General features: G+C 39.3%; 1 protein-coding gene across 2 annotated transcripts in view; it reads left to right on the plus strand.

The window, feature by feature from the left end:
* The window catches only part of cpped1 (calcineurin-like phosphoesterase domain containing 1), a 186,131-nt gene that overhangs the window by 19,748 nt on the left and 146,010 nt on the right, over positions 1 to 20,373 (plus strand). For both annotated transcript variants that reach the window (XM_043712111.1, XM_043712112.1), the window contains exon 2: positions 15,923 to 16,135. In XM_043712111.1, the coding sequence (XP_043568046.1) occupies positions 15,923 to 16,135 (213 nt within the window). The remainder of the gene's footprint in view (positions 1 to 15,922; positions 16,136 to 20,373) is intronic.

Here is a 20,373-nt window from a genome sequence, read left to right on the forward strand (position 1 = left end):
TTTGGGGTGACTTGATAGAGGTGTACAAGATGCTTAGGGGTTTAGATAGGGTTGACCATGAGAACCTTTTTCCACGTATGGAGTCAACTATTACAAGGGGGCATAGCTTTAAATTAAGGGGTGGTAGGTATAGGACAGATGTTAGGGGTAGATTCTTTACTCAGCGAGTCGTGAGTTCATGGAATGCCCTGCCAGTAGCAGTGGTGGACTCTTCCCCCTTTATGGGCATTTAAATGGGCATTGGATAGGCATATGGAGGATAGTGGGCTAGTGTAGGTTAGGTGGGCTTGGATCGGCGCAACATCGAGGGCCGAAGGGCCTGTACTGCGCTGTATTCTTCTATGTTCTAAATCTATACAAGTCTTTGCTTTAGCTGAACCCATTAGATGGGAATTTTTTCCTGCTCCATCTTTTTTAATATCAATGGTGAGTCTCTAGCAAAGCATGTGAATCAGCAAAGGAGGGAAGTATGTTATGAGCAGTCCTAGGTGAGACTCTCCGTTTGATTCCAACCAGGTTACCCCCAAACTATGATTTCTGGTGAGGAGAAATGAATTGGTTCCCCTTTATACACCAGTTAATTGCAATAAGGTTAATTTAAAAAAGTACCTTTCCTTGTGGATCCCTTTCACCCAGACCAGATAAATTTGTTTTAAAAAGAAACAATTTAACCAGTCTTCCATGAGTTAAAGGAACATGTTTATTAGTCACTAAGCACATGGAGGTTATGACTCAACACTGATACAGATTAGTAAAGAGAAGTGAGTCCAAAAAAGTTAAAAGATGTATGGATCAGTCTCTAGTTTGTTCGTGAAGAGTAGATAATACAATGTTGTGGCAGTTACATTGAGTGATATCAGTAGCCCTGTTGGTATTTGAGCAGTGGAGTTTGAGATTCTAACCTTTAAAGATTTGCTGATATTCTTTTTGTTCTGTTCCCTTTTTGACGGTATTGTATTTCAACATTCCAAGTGAGTACTTGTCTTTTCTTTTCACCCACAGTACAGGGGTATCTATGAACAAGGAACGAAGTTAAAAATCACACAACACCACGTTATAGTCCATCAGGTTGTCCTGTTGGACTATAACCTGGTGTGGTGTGATTTTTAACCTTGTCCACCCCAGTCCAACACTGGCACCTCCACATCATTGCTAACAAGGAACAAGAGTAGCCCTCGAGGCCCTTTGAGCCCTGTTTCCCTTGTTTTTTGGGCCTTTTGCTGCTGCTGAGTTTTCTTGACAAGGCAGGTACCATGCACAGATGTCTCGGCTGCAGGTTAAAATGTGTTCAGAACCTGATTGAGATTGGACATCGATGGCTTGTGGTGAGGGACTCATACTGCCTGAAACATGCATGTTAACTGTTTGGGGCAGAGCATGTGAGAAGCCTGATTTTTATAAGCCCTAAGTTGTGATATTTTAATTACTGTGCCCACTACTCTTGTCAGATGCAGTGGAGGAGGGATTTTAAAATGGGCTGTTGTGTCAAATATTATAATGTAGTAATTCTTATAGTGTTAAAAATAGTGAGGGCAATTTACCCCTTCACTGGTGCAAAGCGGATGATATTCGATTAACATCCATTTCAGATATATTTATATCAATCTGTTCAGACATGTTATGACACGCCTCTGGGGCAAGTGGTATGTGAACCTGGGCCACTTGGTTTAGAGGTAGGGCCACAATCCCTGTGTAATAAGACCCTTTTAAAATGCCTTTTCATTTGTGCTCAAGGAAACTGAAGCTGCATAAAATTAAACATCACTGACATATCTCAAAAATGGTGTTACTTGTATTGGTTGATGTTTAATGGGACTCTGAACATTGAACCAGAATAATATGTTTGTAACCAGTCATGAAATATCCCCTTCCTTTACCCAGCATGTTTTCCAATTAGGCCTATTGGCTGAGCTGCAGTAGACTGCCTCATTAATGGCTTTAGATGATGAGAATCTGGAAGAATCTGGAAGCAATCAATGTGCAATGTGTGCTGTGTTCTTTTGGCACAGTGGTAGTGTGCTCAAGTCCCACCTGTATAGGCATGTGTCATAACATCTGAATGGATTGATTTAAAATACATCCACAATGTTGTGTACTAACAAATTGATTATATCTTAGCCTTTTTCGACACCATAGAGGTTCACAGCAAGGAAGACGGCCATTTGGCCCCTCGTGCCCACATTGATCAACAACTGGCTGGCTACATTAGTCCTATTTTTTTCTTGATCTTGACCCGTAACAGGCAGTGAATTCCAGACTCCAACCATACTCTGAATGAAACAAATTCTCGTCAACTCTCCTTTTAACATTCTATCTTTTAACTTTGATCAATTACCAGAAAAATAGATTTCTGTACTAATGAGGAAAGTGACTTTCTATCAACCCTATCTGGGCCCCTCTTAACTTTTTTAGACAGCTCTCAGGTCCCTTTTTAACCTTCAGTGCTGCAAGGAACACATCTCAAGGCTATTTAATCTTTCTCCATAGCTCAGACCCTCTGGCCCATGTAGCATGATGCTAAGTCTCCTCTGTATCTTTTCTAGTACAATTGCAACATTCCTGAAATTTGGTGACCAGAACTACAGTATTCTGGTCATGAATGAATCCGAGTTCAGAAAAGATTTACAAAGATATTGCCAGGGTTGGAGGGTTTGAGCTATAGATAGAGGCTATTTTCTCTGGAGCATCAGAGGCTAAGCAGTAACTTTATAGAAGTTTATAAAATCATAGGAGATTTGGATAGGGTGAATAGCCAAGGTTGTTTTCCCAGGATCGGGGAGTCCTAGACCAGAGGGCATAGTTTTAGTGTGAGAGGGAAGGGATCAAAGGGGCAACTGTTTCATGCAGAAGGTGGTGCATGTATGGAATGAGCTGCTAGAGGAAGTGGTGGAGGCTGATACAATTACAACATTTGAAAAGCATTTGAATGGGTACATGAATAGGAAAGGTTTAGAGGAATATGGACCAAATGCTGGCAAATGGGACTAGATTAATTTAGGATAGCTGGTCAGCGTGAACGAGTTTCCATGTTGTACGTCTCTATGACTCGATAACCTGCCTGCTCTCATATTTTGTGCCCTCACTAATACAGGCAACTCTGGCATATGTCTAAATATTTTGTCTATCTACCCTGCTGCCTCCAAGCATCTGTGGATATGCGGACCAAGATTCCTCTGATCTTCAGTACTTTTCAGGTTCCTACCAATCATAGAATTATCCTTTGTCTTGTTAACCCTCCCCAAATGCATAAACCTCTCTTCTGGAGTGAATTCCATTTGCTACTACTCTGCAAACATGACCAATCTGTTCATATCCTGCAGTTTTTGCTAATCTAATTTTTGTAACACCTATGAACTTCTTGATCATTGTTAAGATATCAAATGATGATGTTACTGGTCACATCTGACCTGTGACTGAAATTTGGCTTGATTTTTTTTGTTTTTAAAAAAGTGCTCTTTCATTTAAGCACGAGCACACATTGATACAGGTTTGATTTTAACCATAAAACTGATGTTTTATTCATTTGTGGGATGTGGATGGCATTGGCTGGGCCAGCATTTATTGCCTCTCTCCAGTTGCCATTGAGAAAGTGGTGGTGAGCTACCTCTTGAACACTGCTGTCCACCTGTTGTGGGTTGACCCACAATGCCGTTAGGGAACGAATGACAGGAATTTGACCCAGCATCAGTGAAGGAACAGCAATATATTTCCAACTTGGAATGGGAGTGGCTTGGAGGGGTACCTGAAGGTCGGAGTGTTCCCATGTATCTGCTGCCCATGTCCTTCTAGATTAGAATTAAAATTAGATTTTATTGTCATGTACATCTGTACTTGAGTACACATGACTACAGTGAAAAGTGAACAATGGCACCATCTTAGGCATAAAGGTACTTAAGAACAAAAAAATCTTAAGTACAAAGTTAAAAATTAATCATTACAGTCCTTCTTAGTATTAAGTAGAAAAAAAAATTTAAAACTTTGACAATCTTTCTTAAGTGCTTAACGATGCTGGGTTTGCATTCCCCACAAGCGCTCAATTTCCTCCACTTTGGCCCACTCTCTGGGAGACCTTGGGCTGCCTGTTATCACTGCCACCACAGATGCCGGTGGTCCTCTCTCACTGCCGCATTGGGTTCGCTCCCCCTGCTTTGGACTTGATCTCTGACCATCAAAGTTCTGATTAAGGCCCCTGGTCACTGCCACACTCCAGACCACACCGAGCCGTGATACTGCTGCCATTGCCTCCACGACTGAGCTCTCTCCAGGAGGTAGGTAAGTAGAATAAAATCTAAAAGAAAAGTGGACAGAGTGGATGAGCCTATTCTACTATCACCATCATAAATTACCAATGTAGATATCATCAGGAATAAATGATATATTGCAAACAGCTTAACCTTAGGAATATGAATACTAGCAACCATTATTTTAGATGCATAACCATGCTAAAAATTCATTTGGTTGAAGTATCGTAAGAAACAAAGCTTGGTGCAAGATTTTAAACAGCATCTCGAAGGAGTATGAGATTAAGAGACAAAGTGGCTTCACAAAGATGGAAGTGGTTGTGGGTTTGGAAGGTGCTGTCTGAGGATTTGCATGACTTGGCTGAGACAGTGCTCCCAATTTTGGCAGCCCCCAGATGTTAGTAAGGGGGGCTAGTTTGTGGGGTCAACAGTGCTGTTTCTGCCATTTGTCTTTTCCTTTGCCTAGGTTGATGCCAGGTGATATATCTGGTTTCTTTTTTTTTTGAGACTTTGTAGCGATTGATACAACTGAATAGCTTGCTAGGCCACTTCAGAGGGCAATTGAGAGTCAACCACATTTGTGGGTCTGAAGTCACAGGTAGTTCAGATCAGGTGAGAATGGCAGATGTTGCCATGAGGCCTAATGCTTTCTCTTCCTGTATTTTAGGTTTTATAGCTGTGCAAAATTGAAAAGACTGCTGTGCATCTAGATAAGCAGTGTCAGTTGGAACTGGCCTTGAACATTTCCTGATATTTGTTTAGAAATGGCAAATGGGGAAATTGGCACCCCAGTACTACAAACCATATACCACTTGTTCAAAATCCAAAATAAATGCCAGATGAATTACAAAACTTGCATCACATCATACCCCTAATATTCAAGTCCAGATCATTAATGTACACCACAAACAGATAACCGTTCAAGCACTAGGACATGTCAAACCCCACTGAAAATAGACCTGTCACAGAAACCCCTCTCTACCTTCTTCATCTGCTTCCTGCACCTCAGTCCCCCAATTTAGGATCTAATGTGCCACTTGTTTTCCATGGGCTTGTTACTTTCTTGATCAGTCTGTATAAGGGACCTTCTCAAAAGACTTGCTAAAGTCTGTGTCGACCACATCAAGTGCATTCCACACATCAGCACTCCTTGATACCTCCTCATGAAATTTGACAAATTTGATCAAGTTTTATTTTTCCTTAAATACATGTTGACTATCTTTAATTAATCTGTGTGTCCAAGTGAAAATATATTCTGTCCCTCCAAAATCTTTCTAATATCTTACCCACCACAGAGATCAGGCAGACTGACCTGAAATTTCTTGCACTATCTCTTTCTCCCTTTTTAAATTTAATTGTACCTTTCCTTTTTAGCTTTCTGCATTGTCTTCTTTGCCTAGACAGCAAAGCGAATTGTTTGTTTTGCAATCTGTCAGATGGATGAAAACTAAACAGGCCCATGCTCAACTCTGCCTCATTTCGTAATGCTCTGTAGAATTTGGCTTGCAGAGAATTGCAGATTTTAAGTTACACCTATAAGCTTTTATATAAAAGGCCCCAGTGCATTGTTGAGGGCGATTGGTCCTTTGCGTAGGTATTGTCCCATCCAATTCTGTTTCTAATCAATTTGTTTTGTTAGCAATCTTCTTGCACATCGTGATTCGATGTTTTATTACTTTCATTTTTTTCCAATGTAATTGCTGATTGATTTTTATATTTCATTGTATAAAAGGAGATGAATCTGAAGGGATTTGATGATTTTTATAAAAGTTCTGAAGCTGCAATAATTCAGCAGAAATGCAAATAGGTCTTGACAGCTTTATTTTCACTGGGGATGATTTTGTAGATGGAACAAGTTCATTTGTATTTAAAAATCCCTGGTGATGGGATTCAGAGTTAACAACAGGTTTGCTTCTGTGATAAAATTTTAAAGTAATTGATCAAAGCAAAATAAGTCTCTCATTTGATTGTGATGCTCTTAAAAGCCTTGGGAACATTGTGACAAATTAGCCTGAGGGTGCTATTATTGAACAACAAAATAGTGTAGTGCAACCAACTGTTTTGGACAATAAAATAATCTACTACCTGATCTGCTGTCACGTTGCTTAGTTAATCTGGATTCTGAGGGATGCTTATGATGTTCATTTGCTAAAACTGGCTTTTATTTTGGTGCAGCTGGCCAGTTACTCTAGAAATCTAGGTGTTTGTAGCAGTTTATTAATCTCTAAGATGATTTAGCATTCGTACATTGCTTGTAACGTCTGACTAGGAGTCAGAACCCAGAATGAAATGCTTGGTTTCCTTCCTTACATTGCATTGATACACAAAGTGTCATGAAGTGTGTCACAAGCCCATGCTAAACATGAGGTAAATATGACATTGAATGTCCTATAACATGAGTCCAAGGGTATGTGTTTTGCAAAACATTGAATGTTATGACAGTTGATGTACATATCAGGCAATTGACTTATGGGTGCCTTCCATCAAATTTAATTTTTATTATTTGGCATTCTAAAAGTTGCATCATATTTTTATAATCGAACTGTTTTGTGAAAGTTGAATATTGGTGACCTTGATTATATAGTATAAGATTCTTTAAATGTTCTATTTTCACCTTTTTGCTTTATCTAAGCCCAGACTGTATGTGTGTATGACTACCCTTCCCGACACTACATCGCCTATTCATCATTTAAGTTTTAAGAATTCTCTTTGTTTGATTTTTTTTCGAAGGAAAATCTCACAGTATGAAGAAATGCTGATTACATTTTTTTTATCACCTGCCATTGATTTTAAGTTTGATGTATCTCCCTATATAAAGGATGATTACTTTTGAATCCTACTGAAGCTGGAATGTAAATGTACATACCTCTCTGAGATTCCACACACAGCCTGTCTGGATTAAAATTATTTTGGATAAATTTCAAGAACACTGTAACTATGATAACAAATTTACTTCATCTTCCAATATATCTCCAACCATTCATTCAGGTCTTTGAAAGAAGACATTCCTCTTCCTCCTCCTCTCTGTCCTAACTGAGTGACCCCTTACTCTCAGATTATGCCCTCTGATCCTTGATTTTCCCACAAGGGGAAACAACCATTCTGCAACTACTTTGTCAAATTCTCAAAGAAAATTGCATATTTCAATAAGGTCACCTCTCATTCTTCTAATTTCCAGTGAATACAGGTTCAACCTATCAATGTCTCCTCATAAGACAGTTCTTTCATACCTAGTATCAGCCTACTGAACCTTCTCTGGACTGATTTCAATGACAATATATCTTTCCTTAGATAGGGGAACCAAAACTGCATTTGCATTCCCTATTTCCCACTGATCTTGTAAGCTAGCTTTTTTTTGATTCATTGTTGAGAACACCCAAATCCTTAAGCTCTTTTATAGTTTTCTGCATTCTTTCTCAATTTTAACTAATACTATACTACCTCTATTCTTTCTGCCAAAGTACAGAAGCTCACATTTTCTCACATTTCTGTCCCATCTGTCACGTTTTTGCTATCGCTTGACCTGTATCTCCTTCTGAAAACTCTTTGGCAATCTCACCATTTGCTTTCCCACCTATTTTTGTCACCTAAAGACTTGGCTATGGGATATACACTTAGCTCACCCAGGTCATTTAATATACATTGTAAATAGTTCTGGTACCAGCTGTAATGATTATAATGAGGTCAGGTGGGTGGACCTCCTAGAATATGAGTTCCCTGATTGGGCCAGATTCACAGCCCCAATTAGGAAGCCCTGGCTGATAAATATAAACAGGAATGTCTGAGCTTCTGTTCACTCTGAGACCTGGCTCTGAGAAAGTCGGACCGGTGTCAAATACTATGCATGTATAAATAAATGGTGACTTGGTGCATCATACCGGTCTCTGGGGTTATTTCACCAGCACTGGTCCCTGTGGCACAACACTAGTTCTCGGTTGCCAACCGAGAAAAATGTTCTTCGCCCAACCCTGTCTTCTATTAGTTATCTGATCTTCTTTCCACACTAGTATACTACTTCCAACACTATGGGTTCTCATCTTTTTAACTAGCCTAATGTGTGGGGCCTTATCAAATGCTTATTGCAGCTACTGCTTCCCCTTTGTCTACCTGTTTGTTAAAGAAGTCTAGTAAATTTGTCAGGCTTGGTTTCAGTGGGAAATAGGGAAGCCATGCTGACTCTGCTTGAGCACATTATGTGTTTCTAAATGCTCTGCTATTGCACCCTTTATAATAGAGTCTAACATTTTCCCAACAATAGGACCTGCCTTCTTGGGGTTGGAGTTCCAGAGATTCAGGACAACCTTGACCTAGGTCCTCAACTTTAACATTCACTATGCAGGATCAGGTATCCTGTTAATTTATGAAGCCTCTCTGTTTGGGATTGCAGTTTTATTAACCATAGATTCTGATGATTTGAGCTTCATTTTGGTGCTCTTTGCAGATTTTTACAATTTTTTAATGACTGAAATGGAATTTATAATGTCCCTATCCCTGTTTATTGAACCCAATTGAGGTTTACCTCCAACTGCAATGGATTAGAATTCAATGTTATTTTGTATTTCACTTATTGGACAGGATTTGTATTATTGCTAAATCAATTGAGAATTAATGTAGGCCTGAATCCAAGAATCCTTAGATTCTAGGAAAGTCCCAGAGAATTAGTAGACTGCCAGTATAACACCTTAATTCAAACAGAGGCGACAAATACATAGATAACTATAAGCCAGTTGTTGTTGAGAAAATATTAATAGCAGAACATTTAGAAACAGACAATAAACGAAGCAGAGTCAACATGGTTTCATGTAGGGGAAATCATGCTTGACAAATTTATTGTAGTTCTTTTGAGAAGGTAGCAATTAGGATAGATAAAAAAGAACCAGTAGGTGCAATATATTTGAATTTCTAAGAGGTGTTCGATAAGATACTACACATAAAGCTACTCCAGAAGGTAAAAGCCTATAGTTTTGTAGGTGAGTTTTGGGTGGGTAGAGGATTGGCTATAAAATAGGAGACCACGGTGTTGGCATAAAGGGGGCATTTTCAAGATAGTAAACTGTATAGAGGAGTACAACAGGGATTACTGTTGGGCTATACCTATTTACAATATATATATAGAAGGTATTATTGCTAGGTTTATGAATCACATTAAAATATGTGGAAGGGCACACAGTAAGGGTGACACAATCTACAGAGGGATGTCCTAGGACAACCAGTACCTACAACAAATCCGAGGACAACCAGTACCTACAACAAATCCGAGGACAACCAGTACCTACAACAAATCCGAACCTGCAATCTTCTTCCCGACCTCTCCGCCCCCACCCCAGTCTGACCTATCACCCTCACCTTGACCTCTTTCCACCTATCACATTTCCGACGCCCCTCCCCCAAGTCCCTCCTCCCTATCTTTTATCTTAGCCTGCTGGACCAACTTTCCTCATTCCTGAAGAAGGGCTAATGCCCGAAACGTCGATTCTCCTGTTCCCTAGATGCTGCCTGACCTGCTGCGCTTTTCCAGCAAAAAATTTCCATCTCTGATCTCCAGCATCTGCAGACCTCACTTTCTCCTCTACAGAGGGATATAGACTTATTTAAGTAAGCAAAAACTTAGCAGATGGAATATAGTGTGGGAAATTGTGATATGTACTTTGGCAGGAAGAATAGAAGATCTGGGTATTACTTGAATGGGAAAAGACTGCAGAAAGCTGCAGCACAGTGGAATTTGGAAGTTTTTAAAAAATTGGCTTTGTTGCCTAGATCAGCATTTATTACCCATCCCTAATTACCCAGAGGGCAGTTAAGAGTCAACCACATTGCTGTAGGTCTGGAATCACATCTAGGCCAGACTAGGTAAGGATGGCACTTTCCTTCTCTAAAGGACTTTCGTGAATGAGCTGGGTTTTTTCTGACAATCAACATTGGATTGAATGGTCACCATTGGACTCTTAATTCATGCATGAATCACAAGAAACCATCACCCAAATTCAGTGGGTATTATGGAAAGTAGGTGGACAGTTGGCCCTTATTTCTAAAGGAATGGAATATAACAATAGAAAGTCTTGCTAAAATTATACAAGGCACCAGTCCGGTCAGATCAGGTCAGGCCAGCACCACTCTAATCTTGCCTCTAACCTCCAGCATCTGACTAGTCAGGCCGTCACTGAATACTATGAACAGCTTTGGATCCCTTATCTAAAAGAAGATGTATGGCATTAGTGGCAATTCAAAGGAGGTTCATGGGTTGATCCTGGTTGTGGAGAGACTTTCTTCTCAGTTGAGAAAATGTGTGCCTGTAGTTATTGAAGTTTAGAAGAAAGAGAAGTAATCTTACTGAAACATATAAGATTCTTAGGGGTAGACAACATAAATGTGGAAAGGTTGTTTCTCCTTGTGGGAGAGCCTAGGACCAGACGGCGTAATCTCTGTGTAAAGGGTCACCCATATGAGACAGATGGGGAGGAATTTCTTCTTTTGAGGGTAGTCAGTCTGTGGAATTCATTATTTCCGAGAGCTGTAGTAGCTGTATTGCTAAATATATTCAAGGCTGAGATTGATAGATTTCTAATCAATAAGGGAACCTATGGTTACAGAGAATAGGTAGAAAAGCAGAGTTGAGGATTATCAAATTGATCTCATTGAATGATAGAGTGGACTCGATGAGCCGAATGGCTTACTTCTATTGCAATTTTTAATGATCTGTAAGAGATATCCAACCACTGGTATTTAAAGACTGAAAACAGAACTTTTTCACCAACAACATTTTGGGGATGTGGAACAGATTCCCATGTGGATGTGGAAGAATGTGAATCAGTTTACTTCATTCAAGAAGAATTATTGTAAAAGAAAGTGAAGTATCCTTAGTGGGATGTAGGCACACACTGTTTATCTGCGATTAACAGAGCGTTCATAAAAACCTAAGTGCAAGCTGCTTCTTGCCCCACATGAAGTGTTCCATATTGCAGTAAACCTTTTACTTTTAACATCTGTACAATTAGATGCTTTTTATTGACAGTTCACCACAACATCCTGTTTGCATCAATATTTTTGCTCTCTGGATATACTGGAGGTATATCAACGCCAAGTTCTTCCTCTCACTATGGTTAGTCCACCACATGGACCATTGTAATGCCATCCTTTAAATGATCAGAGTTCACTATTCTGATTGATTATTGTATCAAACACTTAACCAGTGTCTTGTTCGGAAAAGAATTGTGGTTAATAATTTTCAGTAATCACATGGAACTCCTTTTTATCATTCTAATGAGCATTATATCTGAAATGCATACTTAATAAAGCATACTGGACACTAAAACAACCACTTAATGTTTGCAATCAACACAATAAAAAGAAATAGGTCACCTTGTTGAATTTCTTCCCTTCAGTCTCTAATTAGACCACTTTTTTTATATGCTGGAGGTACTCTATAAATGCAAGCTGTTGAAGAAATGGTTTTTGAGTTTTTAACAATTTACTATTTAATTCATTATATGGATCACTACGTCGTGAAATGGATTATATATTGAGTATTTGCCATTGGAAGGCTGGACATTGTTGCATTTAGCATTTACACTTCAACTTAATTTCTGAGAAACATTGCTGGCCTTTCAGATTGAGGAACATGCATTGAAGATTCGAGGATTAAGATTGTGAATTGACTAAGGGGTTTTAAGGAAAATGCTGTGCTCAGTTGAAGAGCATTGAACAAAATTTTGATTGGGCATATGGATAATTAAGGGAGACAACTTAAAAACCATGTACAATTTGTATGAACAAATCCATCGATTTTTAACTCTTGGGGGAGTTGTCAGCCAAGGATAACACTGTGATCCATAATGTTAAGCAGGAAAAACATCAGAATGTGAATCTAATTTTATAATCAGTTATTTAAAAAAAAACTCTAGTCATTTCAACGATGACATTTCTATGGTCTCAGTAGTGCACTAATCATAATTAAGAAAGGTTTCTACGATTCACTGTTTGTATCAAGATCATAAAACGCATGAATAAAAAAACACTTTTTAAGATGTCACAGGAAATTAGTAACAGCAAAAATCTTTATCCATAATTCATAGAATATTTCATCATCTTTATTTCTTTCTCCAACCTTTAAATTATTTTTATTGTTCATTCATCACATGCTTTTAAAAAGGTGTTCATCAACACATTCACCTATATATCTGTAAAAGCTTAAAATGCTGAACTTGAATATGTCTTCTGCGAAACTAACTAATATACATCTCTTGACCAGCCATCTTCCATTAATTTGTGGCAAACTCAAACTCTGCTTACCCTTGGAATAATTCTGTCACAAACAGAGATATACCAACCACTCCCTATGGCTTCTGTATCTTTTCATTTGAACTTCCTGATACACTTTTCACTTTTGAAATCTACTATGAGAGAAGAAAGAGATGGACTTGCATTTACGCTCCTACTGCTCCCATAATTACCTGAACCTGGCAACATAGCCGGTTTCTTACTATCATGACTCACCAGCATGTCTTCCCTGGAAGCAGGAGTCTTTTTTTCTCCAGGCTCCCTCTTTCCAATTGTCCTGTTCTCACTTTTCCAGTTATTGTGCCTTCTTGCCCCTTAACATTCATGCTACCACTCATGGCACACCAAGCATTGGTGCTAGAGTCATATAATATAGTGTGGAAGTGGACCTTTTGGCCCACTGTGACTGCACTGGTTGTCAAGCATCTATCTGTTTCCCAGTACGTGGTCCATAGCCTTCTATCTTTGGCATTTCAAGTATTAATTTGATAACGACTTAAATATTGTGATGGTTCTTGTGATGGTTCTTTACCACTGTTTAAGGCAATGCATTCAGATATGCACTACCTTTTGAGTAAAAGCATTTTTCCGTAAATCCCCTCTAAATATGCTGCCCCTTGCCTTAACTCTATGTCTCTTGGTTATTCATCTCCCCACTAAGGGGAACAGTTCATCCTATCTATCCTATTCATACCCATCATAATTTGTTAACCTCAATTAGGTCTTCCCTTGGCCTTCTCTGCCTGAAGGCTGGGGTTGTTTTCCTATCTTTCCTCATAGCTGAAATCATCCAGCCCGGACAACATCCTGGTTGATTCTTATCTGTACCCTCCTTAGTGTAATCATATATTTCACATTTTGTGGCCACTCAGAAATGCATCCAGCTGTGGCCCAACTAATATGTTATACAGTCATGTTATAACTTCACTGTTCATGCTTTCAGAACCTCAGTTAATATAGGCAGTTATCCCATACGTCTTTTAATGACCCTATTGACCTGCCCAGTTGCCTTCAAGGATCAGTGGGCATACATACCAAGGTCCCTCTAATCCTCCGTACTTTCCAGGGCCCTACCACTCATTGTATACTCCCTTGCCTTATTCATTGTCCCAAAATTCATTACTTCACGTTTAACAGGATTAAACTCCAATTGTCACTGTTCTGGCCATCTGACCAGACCATCATATATCTCCCTGTATTCTACAGCTTCTCTCAGATATTTACCATTCCAGAAATTTTTGTGACCTTTATAAACCTGCTGATCAAATCTCCTACATTTGTGTTTCGGTCATTAAATTACACTAATATACTTTCCCAAACTATTCTCTCCTACTGTTACTGTTTTGCTCAACACTCAAGTCTGTACAATTGCTAATGTTGAGATCTTGCAGACAAAATTTGTCATCTTTGTACATTATGCAGTGGCATTCCACAAGTCCATTTCTCTTGTTCTCAGCCCTCAGATTATTGGTCAGACCGTTGGTTATTAATTTTCCATCTTGCATCATGTGCCATGGAACTGATACTGTCAATCTCAATTATCTTTCATTTCTTCATAGAACTTCAGGTAGGGAGAACTTGAAGTATCTAAGAGATTAATGGATATAAATACTGCAGATGCTAGAACTGTGATATAAAAGCAAAATATACTCAGCAATTTGGGCGGCACCTGTGACAGGGAAACAAGGTTAATGTTTCAGGTCAGTGACCTATCAACGTGTCTCACGGCTCTGTCACATGGAGTGAGAAGAGTGAATATTTGATTAATGTTGAAAGAACTAAGAACAAACTGGGACATTGAGGTTTGGAGGGAGTTGTAAACAAGCATGAAGATCTTGAATTAATTGTGTTGATTGATGGGAAGCAAATGGAGATGAACAAGGAGTAATGATGAGCAGAGCTAAATTATGGTATATGATGCAGACAATGAAGCTTTGAACAAATTGACGTTGACAATGGAAGCTGACCACACTTGTACTCATATAATGATTGTAGTCAGAAAGGATATCATTGACTTTTGACAAGTGCACAGGCCATAAACTAGACAGGTGAATGGGGTGATGCGGAGGGAAGATAGCATGGGTGGTGTTAGCTAGTAGAGACATGCATGCAGTTGGTAGACGTATAACAATTCAAATTTACTACAGATGCCTTAGAGTTCAGTGATGATAATTGCTCCATTAAGCGATTTGTTTTTTTTAAACGGCAAATGACACCCGTTAATTTACAAATAGAGCATTGTGTTAGAACTTAGGGTGTAAAATGTAGCTTTCTTACTGTGTTATTCTATTGACACTATGCGAGGTGTCATTTGGTTAGATTTGTGAGCAGTTTTTACCACATTTGACAAAACAATACAGAACACTGAAGGATAAGAAGCATCTGATGTAATTAATACAGCTTATACTTGGATGCCAGTGAATAAATATAAGAATGCTTAATCACTAGACTACTCCATTGGGTCTTTACTGAATGGAAAAAAAGTCATTCTCAACCTTTTGATGCCTGATGGCTGAGGCAAAGGCAAACTTTCCTCAACCATCTGCTCTGTCTGACCGATTTCCCCCCATTGTGCTTATACTTATGTTGTGATGTTCTTGTGTGGCAAGTCTTTCTTGCAGCCTCAACAGATACCAAAAAAAGATGGCCAGTACCAAGGTCTAAAAATCTTGACTTATATCATGAATTGTTCATTGCTTGGGCCTCCATGAGGAATGACCTTCAGTCTTGCATTGCAAATGTTGTTTATCCACCTGTTGTTTTACATACTACAGAGCTTACCTCAAGTTCAGGTCCACGTTCTTTATGGGAAAATTGACCAAAGAATCTCAAACAGTAATAAAAAGGGCTAAAGCAACAGAGCTGTTTATTAACCTTGTCAGAGAAAAAAAATCAGTGAGCTCCCCACACTATTACTGCGTGAATTTTGGAATGCTTCATTCTGATACCTGAACAAAGTAGTGTAGTATTCCATTTCCTCACACTGACATCTCTACCTTGATGAGCGTAGAAATAAATCCAGTGATTAACTTTTTGTTTTGTATTTTCAATTAAGACTTTGAGTTCTTTGAAGAGAAGGCTATTTCATGAAGAGAAAATGGCAATACCAGGGAGCTGCATTAAAATGACTGCTTCATTCATTGGACAAAATAATCACCAGTAGTCTATGTTTTCCTCTCAACTGCTCCATCTGGGTTGGACCGAAGAGTCTGTTTCCATGCTGTACATCTCTATGCTCTATCTGTCTTCCTTCTGAACTGTGCTCACCTCTACACCTTTCCCTCTATGTTTCAGTTGGAATATAGCAGCTGGTGTAGCCATATGGAAGGGAACAACTTATTATATATGTTGTATCTGTAAGCAGGTGTCCAGTCTGAATACAATTTTTTTTAACTGTTCCCTAGAGAAAGATTGGAAAGGACCTTTCTACTTCATACAAGGAGCTGATCCACAATTTGGCCTTATGAAAGCATGGAAGGTTGGAGATCACGATAATAGCGGTGATGAATGGCAGGAAGAAATCCAGCTCATGGAGCAAGCAGTGCAGGCTATCAACAAGTTAACCTTGAAACCCAAGTTCTTTGTACTATGTGGAGATCTTATTCATGCAATGCCAGGTAATCACTGTCAACAGAACTTACTGAAAATGCCATGATATCTGACAACAGCAGTATATTTGCACCACTTTGAAAAATGCATTAAATGTTTTCCACTCTGTTTCCAAAATACACTGTGCAGAGATACAGAAATTCCCTATTGAATCTTCAAATATCTGTTATTGTGTTTGTAGAATACAATGCTTAACAAACCTCTAGATAAAGAGTGAAATGCCTACCATAATTACAACCAAAGAGCTATGAATACCTTCCGAACAATATGGAAAGTCATTGTTTTCTGCTCTCTGCAGCTCTTGCACCAAAGCTGTGGTGAGCAAGCAGAAATCCACCCTGCAAGCAACCCCCTCCCCCACCTGAAACTATTAGCATGCTGCTGTGATGCTGGGTATTAATGCTGCAGTTTACCAGGGCGATAGAATATGGGTCATTCTTTACTTCCCTCTTCTGCCGAGTTAATCCTTGGCATCCCATTAGAGGGAAATATTTTTTAGCTGGACTGTCATCAGAGAGAAGACATAAAGTTAATCAACTGAAGCTCCTCGCACATACCTGCTATGGCCTTATCATTGGTGAGGCTTTGTTCATGTATGGAAATCAGTTTCTGTTAAGGAAGAACTAAATGCATGATTTCGTATAAAAGTCAGATAGTCCTGAAAAGATTGAATAGCTAGTTTAAATGCCAGGTAACATTTTTTGACTACATGCTGCTGTTATTAATTTTAACATTGCAAATGACTGTTTTTACGATCTCTGACATGACCACCAAATTTATGTAAGTCTGTAGATAAAAGCCATGTTGTGCTTGAACACTCCAAAGGGCACGTTAAAGAGTAAATGCAGTCAAGACAGATTTTACAGATTTCTTGGCAAGTCCCCAGATGTTAGTGACACTGAGAGTCATCAAATCTCATTAAAACTTTGTCTCCTATACAAGGAGTTTCAATTCTTCACGCATGAAAATCTAGCCTTGAAACATTCTCAAATGTGCTCTGTAACGGACTGTGTCTCAATTACTGCTCACTTTCAGGTAGTTTAGTCTCTTTCCCTGGCATTGTGTTCCACTGGATTCCCCAACTGCAGTCAGCATCTATTCATGTTCATAAATTCAGTTCTTTTCATTGACTACTAATTTCACTGAGCAGACACTGTCCCTAGGATTTCTGAGTTCAAGTGTTTCTCTGCACAAGCTGATTGTGGATTTAATTCATCCCCACACTCAACTGCACTGAACTATCAATGGTTTCCAGAGACCTCACCTGCCTTAACTGCCTGGAGTCTGCTAGCAGCAACATTATTGAAGCTGCATCTTTGCTTCAGCACCATCCCAGCTAAAATTGTAACTGCACCTAACTTCTTTCAGCAAACGTCTTTCTGTTGTAATGATTTTTACAGCCTGAGTTCACTGAATGCTTTCAACTAATTTTGGCTTCAACTCCCAAGACAATCTCTGAACTGTCATCATTACGAGTGTTGTAGATCCACATCTTTAGCTCTACAAGCCCACCTTTAGGACACCATGTCTTCTACTCAAACATGGGTAACCTGTTTAAAAAAAATGACCTAACCTTTTCAGTATATAGATTTCAACATGCTTTATTTGCATTTATCCCATTTCTACTGTTAAAATAAAGTTTTTAGTCTTAGGAATTAAAGTTTAGTTGAAATACACTGATCAGAAAGTAGATATTCACCACACCTACTAAAGGAAATATTAGATTATAGCATTTTCTATTGTACTGTCTCCACTAAAATGACGCTTATATTTTCAACACCAATCTTTTCCCCATGTAATAGGAAAGGTCAGCAACTGATAAGTTGACTTCTACTTAGATTTCATTGGAGATGTGTAATTTTGACCTGATCTTATGAAGAACACATCAAACTTACGTCAGTTTTATAAATGAAATTGTGTTATAGAAACTGAAATGCATATGTAATCAGAAAAAAAATTGATAGCTGATTCAAATAAGCAATCAGCAGGAATGATCGTAGAGTGCTAGAAAAACTGAATGGCCTGAATGTGGATAAATCACCTGGACCTTTTGGACTACGCCCAGAGTTCTAAGGGATATTGGTTAAGCGATTGTGGAGGCATTAGTAGTGATCTTTCAGGAATCGCTAGAATCAGGGAGGATCCCAGAGGTCTAGAAAATCGCTAATGTGACACCCTGTTTAAAAAGGGAGTAAGGCAAGAGATGGAAAATTACAGGCCAATCAGCCTAACCTCGTTCGTGGGTAAGTTCCTGGAATCCATTGTGAAAGATGAGATTTTTGAATACTTGGAAGTGTATGATAAAATAGGGCAAAGTCAGCATGGTTTCATCAAAGGGAGGTCATGCCTGACAAATCTGCTAGAATTCTTTGAGGAAGTAACAAGCAGGGTAGACCAAAGAGAGCCAATGGATGTTATCTATCTGGACTTTAAGAAGGCCTTGACAAGGTGCCGCACAGGAGTAAGATAAGGGCCCATGGTGTCAGGGCAATGTGCTAGCATGGCTAGAAGCTTGGCAGTCTGGCAGAAAGCAGAGAGTGGGGATAAAAGGGTCCTTCTCAGGATGGTAAATGGTGACAAGTGTTCCAGAAGATGTTCTGCAAGGCTCTGTGTTGGGGTCACAACTTTTCACTTTATACATAAACAGTCTAGATGAAGGAACTGAGGGCATTCTAGCTATGTTTGCAGATGAGACAAAAGTAGATAGAGGGACAGGTGGCACTGAGCATGCAGAGAGGCTGCAGAAGGGTTTGGACAGGTTAGGAGAGTGGGCAGACAAGTGGCAGATGGAGTACAATGTGAGAAAGTGTGAGGTCACGTACTTTGGTAGGATGGATAGAGGCGTGGACTATTTTCTAAATAGGGAGAAAATTCAGAAGTCTGAAGTGCAAAGAGACTTGGGAGTTCTATTCCAGGATATTCTCAAGGTAAACTTACAGGTTGACTCAGTAGTTAGGAAGGCACATGCAATGATGGCATTTATTTTGAGAGGACTTGAACATAAAAGCAGGGATGTACTTCTGAGGCTTTATAAAGCTCAGGTCAGACCACATTTGGAATATTACACACGGCTTTGGGTCCTGTATCTCCGGAACGATGTATTGGCCCTGGAGCATGCTCAGTGAAGGTTCATGGATTTGTCCCAGGAATGAAAAGCTTAACAAATGAGGAACATTTGAGGACTCTGGGTCTATATTTGATGGAGTTTAGAAGAATGAGGGGGGATCTTTTTGAGACATACTAATGGCCTGGACAGAGTAGATGTTGGGAAGGTGTTTCCATTGGTAGGAGAGACTAGGACCCGAGGGCACAGCCTTAGAGTAAAAGGAAGACCTTTTAGAACAGAGATAAGGAGAAACTTCTTCAGCCAGAGAGAGGTGAATCAGTGGAATTCGTACTGAAGCCTGTGGAGGCCAGGTCATTGAATATATTTAACACTGAGATACATAGGTTCTTGAGGATTGAGGGTTACAGGGAGAAAGTGGGAGAATGGCAGAGCTGACTCGATGGGCTGAATGGCTTAATTTCTGCTCCTCTGCAACTATTCTGTTCTTATCGTCAGAATAATTGAGTTGGGTTTCAAGGATGGTCTACAAAGAAGAAATTGAGAGAGTGTCTGCTAGGAAGGAAGTTTCCTATCTTTAGCCCTAGGTGGTAGAAGGCACTGCCGCCAGTGTTGGAGTCAAATGCGCAAGAAATCAGTGCAGAGGAGCACAGAGTTTAAGCATGGGAAAGGTTACAGAGATTGGGATACGTGAAGAAAGAACTTGATCATGATGATGAGAAATTTGAATTTGAGGTGTGGCGGAATGGAAGCCAGAATAGATTAGTGAATGCATGGTGATAGAGAAGCTTAATTTTAATATGGGATGGGACATCAACAGTAATGTTCTAAAGATCTGAAGGTGGTTGAGGGTGAAGATGGGGGGCCTTGCTAGGACCATATTAGAATAGTTGAATCTTGGGTGACTAAAGGTTGACTTGCTGGTAAATGATGGTTTGAGGCAAGTGCAACATGGGTGATGCTATAAAGATTGCTGATGATTATACAGAAATGGAAGCAAGCCATCTTTGTGATGGTGAGGATATAAGTAACTGATGTTCAGCTGTTTGAATGAAGAGACAACTGTCCATAACACAGCTGATCACAAAGGTACAAAGTGCAACAATATTAGGCAATATGATACCTTGTCTACAAAGCTCAAACTCTGAGAAAAGTTATTTAAATCAAAACTATTCACTTCTT

The sequence above is a fragment of the Chiloscyllium plagiosum genome, chromosome 21 (genome assembly GCF_004010195.1).
Source record: "Chiloscyllium plagiosum isolate BGI_BamShark_2017 chromosome 21, ASM401019v2, whole genome shotgun sequence".
NCBI lineage: Eukaryota > Metazoa > Chordata > Chondrichthyes > Orectolobiformes > Hemiscylliidae > Chiloscyllium > Chiloscyllium plagiosum.